At 43.6% G+C, this 12,408-nt stretch overlaps 1 protein-coding gene across 1 annotated transcript; it reads left to right on the forward strand.

Annotated features, from left to right (window-relative positions):
* The first annotated feature begins 6,281 nt into the window (after window positions 1–6,281).
* On the forward strand, window positions 6,282–10,914 carry SRP9 (signal recognition particle 9). Its single transcript, XM_021543310.3, has 3 exons — window positions 6,282–6,413; window positions 9,025–9,093; window positions 10,345–10,914. Exons 1-3 carry the CDS (start codon window positions 6,342–6,344, stop codon window positions 10,462–10,464), a joined length of 261 nt encoding a protein of 86 aa, XP_021398985.1. The 5' UTR covers window positions 6,282–6,341; the 3' UTR covers window positions 10,465–10,914.
* The last annotated feature ends 1,494 nt before the right edge of the window (window positions 10,915–12,408 follow it).

Raw genomic sequence — 12,408 nt, forward strand, 5'->3', positions numbered from 1 at the left:
GGTCCCTGTGCTGGAGTCCCCCTCTGCCTGCAGCCCAAGGGATGGGAGAAGCTGCTGATTCAGATCCACTCCCCCTGCTCAGCCCATCCTACTTCTTGTAGAAATTACCACCTCTTGAGATCCGCCTGCAGAATAGGCTCGTGTGGACACACCCTCAGCTACTTCGGTCTACCTGGGCCAGACTTAAATGGATTAAGTAGGAGTTTTTTGCTAGCCCAGTTTGATTGAAGTGGGTTGAGGGGTACTTACACATGCATTTCGGCAAACACAGATCCTGAGAGGGTATTAATTCCTGGGAAAAGGCAATGAACAAGGAGCAGGGACTACCAGCTCTTGTACTGCCACAGCTAAATCAAGAGTCCACTCAAATGAGGCTGTGCAGATTCAGGGACAGGCATGAATGTTCTTTGCAAACAGTGAAAGCTACTATTCCCCACCAGCTGCAGGTTGCTGCTCTCACTACAGCACAGGGGGAAGGGGAAGCCTGTTACTCTCACTTGAGCAAGAACTTGGCAGGATTCACCTGCCAGGAAAGTTCAGGCCTTAGCATTACAGCTGCTCCCTTTCTGTAGGCTGAACTGAGGAGGAGGCAATTTCCATCTGATCCAGGCTCAGACATGTAGCTCAGAACTAGAAGTCAACTTAAGTTAAAAAATTCTGAAAGCCCTTCCACCCCAGCTGCAGTTACACAGCTCCAGAGGATTGGGGAAGGTATCCCTGTAAGCATCTAATCTCTCTTGCCTCTTCTGGTGCTTTGTACTGAATTACGTCAGCCGTGGCAGCATGAACAGCACAGGTAAACCAGCCTTAAGTCATGCCTATCAAATAAAAAGCTTTGCTGCTTAAAGATAAACGTAAGAAATCAATGTGCTTGCAGCATGTGCCAGCAGATGATCTAAGCCCATTTTAAGCAGGCTCAGAAACTTCATGTAATGGTGATACAAAATCTATGAGCAGTTAATGCTAAGAGTGTCTGTCTGCTTCCAGAGTGCTTCAGATGCTGGTTCATGAGCTGGCTACCAGATGTGCTTCTCTTTTCCCTGAAGGCCATCACGAGGACTGCTATTTCATTCTCAACTCTCAACAGCCAGTGTGGTGACAGCAGAGAGGCTACTCTCTGACATATGTCTCCTGCATGACAGCACATCCATTTGAATACCTTGTTATGCTGAAGGAACTGAAGTGACCACTTAACAGGAAGGGATGAATCTTTCCAGCTATCAGAAGTGAGCAGCTTAACAAGAACACTGTCCAAAAATGAAAGAGCAGTTTCTGTTCAGGATAGAACATGGCCATAGGCAGGGGTGACTCTCTTCCCAGTGTAATGGCTGTTGCCATCCACACACATACACTCCCTAACAAAGTGATATTAGACCATATTAAATGACATTGTCTTTTCTGATGTTAAAGCAAATTAGGAAACAATGCTGCTTTGGGCAAGGTCATAGCTCAAGTGTCTGGCAAGTGTAGACCGTGGTGTGTCCTGATCAGGACCATGTTTGGAGTGTGCTCCTTTCACAGGAACAGGGGCACTGGGGAAAAGGAATGAGCACAGTGACAGGCATCCAGGTTTTACACTGCCCTGAAGCTGTGACTCGGCTGTCACAGGAACCAGGACAGGGCCCTGGAATCCTGCTGCCCACATACAGCCTCAACTGCCATGAAATGTCTTTTAGCAACAAAGTGACATCAGTATTTAATTATCCTGTTAGGACAATATGAGCCTGAATCACTGTAAGATGCTTGTGTCCAAAAGAATAGAAAACTGGCGTTGATGTTATTAACTGTGTATGGCTCAACCTGGCAAAACCTTCAGCCAAACTGCATAAAACATAAAACCCCTAAAAAGGAGCCGCGTGCTTTGTGCTCCTTCAGGAGCTGTGGAGTGAAACCTGTGGCTCAGACTGGCGTGTTATAACCCATCCAGGAGCACAAAGTACTTCTCACTGCAGGCTCGGTTCTCATGGGCAGAGAGACTCAGAAGCCAGTGAGAAGTCAAGACTTCGGATCTCAGTGTATTCGAGAATTATCTGCATCCCTATGCACATAAATTCACTTTCAAAGGAAAAAATAGCCCGTGTGATTACAGTCCGCATCAGTACAAATCCCAGGCTGGTTTAGACCATACACACACAAGAATGGAATGTATAATCACAATGCCTGGGATTCTCCTTAACTTTGCTAAGGGCTGGGTTGAAGCTACTTTGAAAGAAACAACTGTATCTCCTTTAAGCATTAAGCATTCTTGGCAGAAATAATTGCCTTGTAACTAACTCCTCATTAGCACTCTCAGACCTGAATTAGTGCGCTGACTTTATGTTGCTCCCGGTCCAAGAACAGGATTAGCATCCTGGCACCAAAGTCTGCTCTTAATTATACTGCTACAGATTAAAAAAAAAAAAAATCCAATGAAATAAATGGAATGACTCTGAATTTAGTGCAGCATAACTGAAATCAGTTTGTCCCATTGTTTCCCATCTAATCCACAATTTAGCATGATAAAGCAGAGTGTTCTATACAAAGCTTTTTTAGCTGGGAAGACCAGCTTGTTTTACACACCAGTAGTGTGTCATGGTGACAGATAACTATTTTCATGAATTTAATACTCTTACCTGAATTCCTTATCCAAGAGAGAAAAATAGTTTTTCAAAAAAAAAAAAAAAATCACCCCAAAAAAACCCCCCAAAAACCCAGAAATGAATATGGCACCTGCTTTAGATAGAATAAAAGCGTTAACATGAAGAACAGGAAACCAAATGTCTGACCCTGAGTGATGCTAATCAGCTGCACTTCCATGAACTTTGCAGGAGTTGTAAGATCTCCATGGATGATACTCTAAGATCTAATGCAATGCTTTCTCTACTATTTCATTTCAGTTTGTCATTAGTACAAAGTAAGACACTAGATAAAATACCTAAAGAAATAACCAAGTACAATCCAGGTGCCTGAACAGAACTTTACGAAGCAGAACTTGCAGTGGCAACGCATGTAGGAGCTTGATCAAAGAGAGATAATTAATCATGTACATACAGGCTGGATGAGGGGAAAAGGCCTGAGGAAAACCCACATGAAAAGTCTTCATCACACAAGGACTTACATTATTGCTTCATAGCTTTTTATGGCCTTAAATCCAGGCAAAAAAAAGACGTTATCTAAGGTGGTCTAGGGAATACAGCAAGGATATACAGACACAGACTGAGGAAAGGGTAAATGAGGTTTAATAGCATTCCAGATTTCATTTGCAAGTGATGGAATGGGCCGTTAAGACCGTTGGAATGATTTCTTGCATGGCAGAAAGCAGAAACTCAAGAAAAGAAAGCAAGATAAGTATTTATGTTTTAGTAGAATTCTTACTAACTACCAAATTATTATTGGCTGCATACCAAGCACTCCACGCAGTGATAAACAACTGTTCATTTTATTTCGCTAAACAAAAAGCCCATTGAAAGATTTCTACTATTACTGCACTCACTGGAACTCACTTGAAAAATACAGTTTTGGACATACATCAAATACAACTTACAGCTGAATAGCTGCAGTGGTCTGACTTACTTTCCAAACATGTCAAGAAAATGTTCTGTTCTCCAGGCAAAAGGAGAACAACAGAGCGCAGCAGTGCACTAACTACAGGTATCAGACATTCCCTGGGGCTCAGAAATAGCTTCTCTTCTTAATTGTGGAGAGTTCAGCAACTGGCCCTGCTTTCAGGGGAACTGGGGGCAGGGGTGGTTTTACAGCCCTTCATTTTTGGTGGCAATCCAGCAAAACCAGTAGGAATTCCCATATTCTGTCTTGCCACCAAAGAAGGTACATTTTCAACAGCTGTGGCAGCACAACAGTACATAAGGCCACACATTAAACTAGAAAACCAATTCATCTCGGTAAAAAAAGTGTTACTAAAAACGGTGCTGCTTTTAATTTCAGCATTGGTTTGATCCCCAGTACAGAGTCACAAACAGCTGTGGCAGCACAGCGTGGGGCCATAGGTGGTGGTGGCAGTGATGACAAAATCCTTAAGCTCTGCAGCCAGGAACAGGCTATGCAGAGTTGTGTACCAGGCTGTACAGAACTGTCATTGTGACACATCCCATTTCCCTCAGAGGCAAGGCCAGTTATGAAATCCCTCTCTCTGTTATTTGCCCTGGCTGCTGCAGTTTCTCACCTCCAAAATTGTGCCTACAGAACAGTTTTAGAAGCTGCATCCTAAAATGGATCATGGAAATCATCTATGTTATGGGGGGAAAAAAATACTACAATGGGTTTGTTTTCTGATCTTGCTCTGTTGCATTAACTCAACTGCAGGGCTAATGACTGGGCTCCTGAACCACTTCTGTGTCAAAGAACACACAAAAGATCCTGAACATTTCAGTTAAAACTAAAATCCTCTCTAAAGTGCCTATGACAGGACAGCCCAAAACTGAGGCTCTTTCAGAAGGTGCACCCATGTCCCACTTGAAAACCTGGACTCACATTTGGTGAACAATAGTTCTGCAAAATGTGTGTTACAGGGTTTGTGCTCTCCACACCTTTCCTTTCCACATGTTTACATCCCCTACATATCTGTTCAACATTACCAAATGCAATTCCTACTCTGCTGTTATAAATAGCTACCCAAACCCAAGGAGAGTAGAGAAGCATTCTGTTTGGGATGATTGCTTTAGGCTATGTCCATATATCTATCACCTGATAATCTGTTGATTCTCAGCATCTCTGAAAGACAACTGTCACAGGGACATTTCTATCTCTCTCAGGATTTTTCAGAGCTGCACAGAGAGAAAGAAAGAGAAAACAATTTCTACTTCTGCTCCTTGATTTTCTCATGTGGAATGTGTTTGGAGAATTGTTTACCTGGGGTGATTGCTTGATTGGATTCTGGTGAGAATTGTTTGAGCCTGATGGCAAATCCAATCCACCTGTGTCTGGACTCTCAAGAAAAGGGTCAAAAGTTATTAGTTAGATATGGTAGAGAAAGCAGTTATGTAGTTTCAGTATCTGCCTTGATATAGTATATTAATGTATTGTAGCATAGTTATAATAAAGAAATCATTCAGCCTTCTGAACTGAGTCAGACATCATCATTTCTTCCCACCGGGTTTGCCTGCATTTACAATAGACAACTCTTGTAATTCTGAAGCTGGGTTCTGTGACACATCAACACCTAAACCTTGTGAGCAGGTCTGGAAAGAAAGAAAGAAAGAAAGAAAGAAAGAAATCCCTAAATTTTTCCACCTTCCATAGTCTCTACTCATTGGTGCAAAGCCCTTTACCAGAATTATTTAGACCACATAACACCCACAAAGTCATAATTTATGAAGTTTGTCAGTCTAATCACTGCAGACATTTTCAGAGTAGATCCCCCTAATAACAATTATTTTCTGCTTTACTGACTCAGGGAATTTAATTCTAGTTTTTCTTCCCTTACCACTCATCCACCCTTTAATTTCTATGCCACATTTCTTCATTCTCTCTTGCACGTATTGTGCCTTTTGTGGCCAAAAAAAAAGCCTACAGCTATAGTATTTCCCCTTGTTGCTAGTGGAGACTGCAACAGCCTGCATAATTTGTCCCCTCAAATGCAGATCTGCCCTAAACCTTTTAGTTTATTTGTTTGGTCACGCTGGTGAGTTTCAAGTTGTTCAGTAAAACTTGGAGCTGTGAATCATCATCAGGATCTTTCGGGTTTTTCACAGTGAATCCCTGTGAAATAGAGAATAGAGACTGCAAATTAGGTGCTTATTGTCACTGCAGCAGTTGCACAATCCCTGTGACATGAGCAGAGCTCAGTTCTGTGTCTGGCTACAAGCTTTGCTCTATACAGGCACAAAAATCATTGCAGGCAATGGGATTTTAAAACATAACAGCAGAAATCTCAGATCTTTTTTTATCCTTCCTCATTTCCTTTTTGACAGGAATTTTTAAGTCAGCTTTCTGTAAAAGCTTTACACACGCGCGCACGTCTGAAAAGCAGAGTTCCCCAACATTCCATAATTTTATCTATGCCATTCAGCCTCTTCCCCAGAGAGCAGCTTTACTTTAGCAATGCCTCAGCACCCCTCAGCAAGGCAGACCAGAGGAGGCAGCGGGGCTCGAACCCGGCACCCTCCAGCCCCACCCCGGGCGCCTCTCGCGGCGCGGCGGGCGGGGAGCGCCTGCCGCCATCCCGCCGCGCCTCCAGGGGTCGCTGCGGCGGGAGCGCGGGCCGCCGGGAGCCCGGAGTTACGCGGCCCGCGATTGGGTGCTGCTGTCCCGCGGACCAATGGCAGGCGCCGTCTCAGCCGCACGCCCGCCCGGCCGCCTCCGGCGCCATCTTGCCGCGGCGGCGGGGAGCGAGCGGCCCGGCCATGCCGCACTTCCAGGCCTGGGAGGAGTTCACCCGCGCCGCCGAGAAGCTGTACCTCGCCGACCCCATGAAGGTGGGACAGCCCGGCCGGGAGGGCGGGATGCGTGGCCCGGCTGCGGCAGCGGCGCTCTGGAGGCAGCTGCAGCTGCGCGCGGCTCGGCGGGGGCGGCGGGCGGTGTCGGGCTGGGGGGGTCGCTGGTGACTGCACGGGGGAGGCAAGAATCGCAGAATTACAGAATTACAGAATCGATTAGGATGGAAAATACCTCCGAGATGGTCGAGTTCAGCCTATGACACAATCGGCTATATTAAGTAGACCATTGATAGTCCTAAGTGCCACGTCTGCTTATTTTTTGAACACCTCCAGGGATGCTGATTCCACCACCTCTCTGGGCAGCCCTTTCCAATGTCTAATCACCTTTTCTAGGAAGAAATTTCTTCTAATGGCCAATCTAAATTTCCCCTAGCAGAGCTTAAGCCTGTGTGGGGGTTGCATGGGAGAAGAGCCGACCCCACCCGGCTACCCCCTCCTGTCAGGAGCAGTAGCGAGCCAGAAGGTCACTCCCGAGCCTCCTCTTCTCCAGGCTGAGCACCCCAGCTCCACTGCCCTGCTCTGGACCCTCTGCAGCGCCTCCGTGCACTTCGTGGAATGACAGGCCCGGAACTGGCCGCAGCCCCTGAAGTGTGCTCTCACCAGTGCCGAGTACAGGGGAAGAGAACCTGCGAGGAAGGGGATTGATTACTCGTTGGTGTTGCAGCTGAGCATCCTCTTCTGTGGAACGGGAGGGAGCTCTCGTTTGTAGCCCCAACAGCATCCCTGGGGAACAGCGTTTCAGGTGGTGTTACTGGCAGCTGGGATGAACCTCAAGAACTGAACTTCAAAGACATTGAGCTCATGTCTGTGTGTTGGAAACCGAGGTTAAGAGTTCTGCCGAAGTATCTGTAATTAGTTTATTTTATGAGTTTATAGCATTTAAGACCTATAGTATTTGAATTTGTCCTTTCATTAGCTCTTACGTTGCATCGTTGCCTGCAGTCACGTTTCAGAGTGGAAGGTGTTTGCATCCTAAAGACCAATTCCTCAAGGACTTGACTTCTCAGTTTATGACTGTTTCTTGTTTCTGGTCACTTTTTTTGGGAATGTGGTTTATGCAAATATTGAAATTAACCTCAGTCTTCAGAAAAAGCATTATAGTTTGCCTAAAAAGCTGCACAAAAATGTGATGTGAAACTTACACCTGAGAAAACTTCAGTAAAAAAGGCCTTGTGTTCTTCACCAAAAGTAGGGGAACTGGAGAAACCTTCAGAAGATTAAATTATCTGATTATTTAAAGCAGATTAGGTCTGCATTTTAATTAGCACAGAGATACCATATAAGATTGCTACTGATAATAAAATAGCCCAGTTTTGCCTTCCTAGGCTCTGTGACATTCAGTTAAATGAAGGAAGGAATGTCCCTGCAGCAGGGAGTTGCTCTTCCCCTTTCCTTGAAGCGCCTCCAAAAGCAATCTCTTCCCATCTGTGGCAGTAAATTTGTCTAGTTAGAGAGGGGTTTATATAGGCCCTGTTGTCATAACACAGGTACCCTCCTGTTAATTTGGCAGAGAATTAGCCCCAGCAGTTTCATAACTGGGCTTGCTGGGAAGCAGAAGGAAGAACAAGAGCTGTGGGAGATGGATGTGTGTTCCCCAGCCAGGTCTTGCCTTTGCAGGAGCAGGTTATTGATACATTGAGTGTGAACCCGCTGCCTGTGGCAGCCTCTCTTGTGCTTTTGGGGCTGCTCAGCAGGGAGATGTGCTGTCACACTGCTGCTGTGGGCAGGAGGTGGCAGTTTGTTAAACAAAAAGGGTCAGTCTGTGATGAGAACCGCTGTGGAACAGGAGTGTTTCAAGATGTGTTTGCATCGAAGGAGGTTATTGACCATTAGCACAAATCACCGTACAATAAAAATTTTGCAGTGTGAGTTCAGAATGCTGTCAAAGGCCACCTTGCTTTGTTTCTAGTTACTGACTTTAGCTGCAGCTGCAAACTGTGCTCAGGAGAAATCATTTAATGCTCAGCCACTGAGGATGTGGATTTTATCAATGTGGCTTTGAGAACTTTGGTGACTTGAGGGTCCAGAGGGACTGGATGGGTTAGAGCTCAGGGGAGTAGCTGTGATAACAGTTCAGGTGCCATAGAAGAAAAAGTGGTGATGTTGAGTCTACCCCACTCAGCTGATCCCTTTCAAGCCTTCATGTAGAGCTACTCTTTTTTGAAGTGTTTCAAGCCTACAAACACAGGCTTCCAGTTGGTTTTTCTGGGGTGTGATACACAGCGAGGGGGTGTCTCGTCTCGACACGACTCTCTCATGGTTTGTCCTGCCTGTCTCCAAGGTCTCTGCAACTGTTGTTGCTGTATTTGCAGGGTTTTTGAACATGCCCAAATGTTGACCTTGATGATGCTGCTAGAAAACCAGTCTACACTGTAAGGCAGGGAAATGGGGTGGGTCAACTTCACACCACCTTGGCTGTGGGATTACAGCTCCCACAGCACCAGAGCTGAGGACCGCCACAGAGGTGCTGAAAACATGGAGCAGTACATAATTATGATTAAGAGTAGTCTGAATGTGGGCAGATTCCCTTCAATATATTCTGCAATTTGTTAGCTGTAAGTGCTAATTCCTAAAATGTTTGTCATTTCAGGTGCGTGTTGTCCTCAAATACCGACATTGTGATGGGAACCTCTGTATCAAAGTGACAGATGATGTGGCTGTAAGTACGGAGCACATTCCTCCTACAGAGCTTTTGTACCTCTCACAGACTTGTGTTTTGCTGTCAGTAAACTTGGGAGCTCTTGGACACTGCCTTGAAAGTGCCTGACAATTTTCTAAAAAGTTGTACTCAGCCTTCCCTGTTGCTCTATGATTGACAGTGACCAGTTCAGGAGCCTTTTCAAACAGGTGTTTACTAGTGTGAGCCTTTTTATCTGCTCAGAGTGGTGAAAACTTCCAGCCATGGGTGAAGTTCCTTCTTTGTGATTATGAGACTGAGTGACAGTGATGTTACAGCTAAGGAGTTTGTTTTCCTGCAGCCAAGGGTATTCTGGTATTCTGCAGTCCAGACACAGTATTCTGCCCTACTCTTGTCTTCAGACTTGGAAAAGAGTCAAATTTCTTCTTTCCAGGAAAAGTAGCCTGGCATTGGAATTTCAAGTGCCTGGAATGGATGTGAAACTCCAGTAAAGGCACTTCTTGATAGGGCAGTAGGGCTTACCATGAGTGAGGTGTTGATTGTGGGGCAATGATAAAGGGGAATTTAAGGGTAATTTTATTGAAATCGTCCATAGGGGAAGTTAGAGTCAGGTGATTCACAAACGTGAACTTACTGCCGTACCTGCTTTCAGTCACAGAATGATGTTACACCGGGTGGGGGGAAATGGGGACTGGTTTCAGGATTTTGGTTGGGTTGTTTTAGTGTTTGGGGTTTCTTGTTTTGTTTGTTTAGGTGGATGCTGTGTTCCCTGTTTAGGGCTGTCTTGGAAAAACAGGTTTTGCTTGGGGTAGGGGATCCCCTTCAATGGGAATGGAACTTTAAGAATTTTATGTCCCTGCGAGTGTAACATTAAGGACTGTGAAAGGCAAAATAAACTTGCTTTCAGAATATAAAGAATTGGAAAGTAACTTCAGGTTTAAAATTTGTTTCTGTGTTTAGACAACACAAAAAAAGGACAGCTTTAAAACCCAAGTTTTAACAGCTTTTTGGAGCTAGAAGAAGCTAGGATAAATTAGGAGTTTCCCTGTTTTCAATATGGGAGACATGAGCATTAAGGAGAAGTTTAAAAGCAAACACAGATATGTTTGTGCTTTGAACCAGGGTAGATGTGTTGGTGCTGCCTCCTGGCAACTAATGAACATTTCAGTGCTCTCCTTGTTTTTTGTGTTCCAAGCACACAAATGCATAGCAGCTACAAACAAGATAAAAGCAGTTGAAGTGAAATCTGATATCAGGAACTTTGCCTTGCAGTGTTTGCTGTACAGAACAGACCAGGCACAAGACGTGAAGAAGATTGAGAAATTCCACAGTCAGCTCATGCGGCTCATGGTGGCCAAGGAATCCCGCAGTGCTGCCATGGAAACGGACTGAAGGGCTGCGAATCAAACCAGTGCTCCGGTCATACTTCACTGCAAGCAAATCTTTTGGATTTGAACGAAAAACTGGGGCAGGAGATGCTTTTATGTACTGAAGTGGACTGATGGCAAGTCTGAAGCATTTTCACCCCTCAGACTCCACTTTGGAAATCTAGGAAAATAAGTGCTTTCAATTGAAAGCTTATATTTATTTTTGGGTATTATGCAACTATTCTTACATGTAGGTATGCTAAAAAGACAAGCAAATATTTTAAATCTACAATATATTAATGCAAATTTGATAGGCCACAGGCATACTTCTGGAAAGTTACTGTAAAATTTCATATAGATTCCATTGTGTTCATACCTTATGCTGGTGTATTCTCAAAATGAGAGGGTTTATTAATCTAATACTGTAGCATGGTGACTGGGTCTAATAAATATTGACATACATTATATACATCTATTGGGTTTAGAATAACAGATGTTTTCTGAATTGAAATGTTGAAATTGCCAATTTGTATTACCACTGTTACTGGCAGCACTCTAGCTTTTGGTATGGCTCTCAGTCATAAGATGAGCATCCATAATGCAGTTTGTAGAACTCTTATATTGGCTAAGTGATTAAACTTCTGTATTTTAAAAATTAAATTAGAAGTTCACTTGAATATTCCCAGAGATCTGTAAGAAACTGGGAGGGTTTTTTTTTCTGCTTGTGCAAATACTATTACTAAAAAACAGTCAGTGGCTTTTTTACATACTTGAACTATTTTGTACTAGCAGGGGTTTGTTTTCCCATCCTTGCTTCAGGCAGAGTTGAAGTATATCAGCAAGACAAATTCTAGAAGCTCTTGCCTATTATGTTAATAGAAAATATCCAGCTGAACACTATCCAGATTCCTTATTCTAGCAGCTTGTTAACTGCATTTTCAAATGTTACATGTGGCAGGTGGATGTCAGCCAAATGAATAAATGGATGAAAACAGCTTAATAAATACTTAAATACCACTGTCGGAAATAGACCAATACTCCTGCATCTTAGATGTGATTCTCACAGTAACCTCCGGTAGGCTGATGGAAGCTTTAATTGTCTCTTGTAAAAAAGCTTTTTGTTTGAAAACCCAGTAGCTAAAATTGATACTCCTTTGACTAGGTCTTGCATACTTGAACACAGATGAAGATTTTCATGTAATTAGGCTATTGGTATAACTAGGTGCTTTCAGAACTGATTTTTTTAGGTTAAACCAAGCCACAAAAGTAAAGCAGGACCATACTTGTGGTGGCATTTATATATAACAAAAACAATTATTTAAGTAGTTACCTGCTGTGAGTTACATATAAATAATGGAGCTACTGGGAAGCAGTGGACTTTCCACATTTGCCAAAAGCTTGGAAAAAACCCACCAGGCTTGAATATTGCATTAGAGTACCCTTTCAGTTGAGCTCAGAATGTTGCACGTTGTTGGAAAATACTGCAGCACTAAATTCCTGGTGACTGCTTAAAATTCTAGTCTGCAACAGTGACTGGTATGTGTGTAACATTTTTGTATTGGATTTTGAAATATAAATAAAGCCAGAGAGAAGGCTGGGCTTGGTTCATTGTTAAACTGTCATGAGATACTGTAACACTGAAATTTTTCTTTGGTGCTCCAAATAACTTACCTAATATTTGCAATATAGTAGTAGAGAAATTGGGTGTACCAAGTGGCTGAAATGATTCAGCTTTATACTCCAGTAGGTTTTAGAGGAGGAGCAATTACAGCACTGTATATTAGAGGAGCAGTTCTTGGGCAAAACAGGCAAGGGAATACATTTCTACTTTTCTAAATTCAGAAATTATTTCCCTAGGACCCTGGGGAAAACCTGTTGCTACTTTTGTAAGGGTTATGTGTTGTTAAGCTTGTTCTCCATATACTTAGAAAAAATAGAGTGGCTCTGTGCAGTCCAAATGCAAAAGAAA

This window comes from Lonchura striata, chromosome 3 (genome assembly GCF_046129695.1).
Source record: "Lonchura striata isolate bLonStr1 chromosome 3, bLonStr1.mat, whole genome shotgun sequence".
NCBI classification, from domain to species: domain Eukaryota; kingdom Metazoa; phylum Chordata; class Aves; order Passeriformes; family Estrildidae; genus Lonchura; species Lonchura striata.

What these genes read in the sequence shown, in the direction of transcription:
- SRP9 (XM_021543310.3), top strand. Translation starts at nt 6,342, where the DNA reads ATGCCGCACTTCCAGGCCTGGGAGGAGTTCACCCGCGCCGCCGAGAAG. An exon ending in ACCTCGCCGACCCCATGAAG is followed by an intron (nt 6,414 to 9,024) that starts GTGGGACAGCCC and finishes TTGTCATTTCAG; the next exon opens with GTGCGTGTTGTCCTCAAATA. An exon ending in AAGTGACAGATGATGTGGCT is followed by an intron (nt 9,094 to 10,344) that starts GTAAGTACGGAG and finishes TTTGCCTTGCAG; the next exon opens with TGTTTGCTGTACAGAACAGA.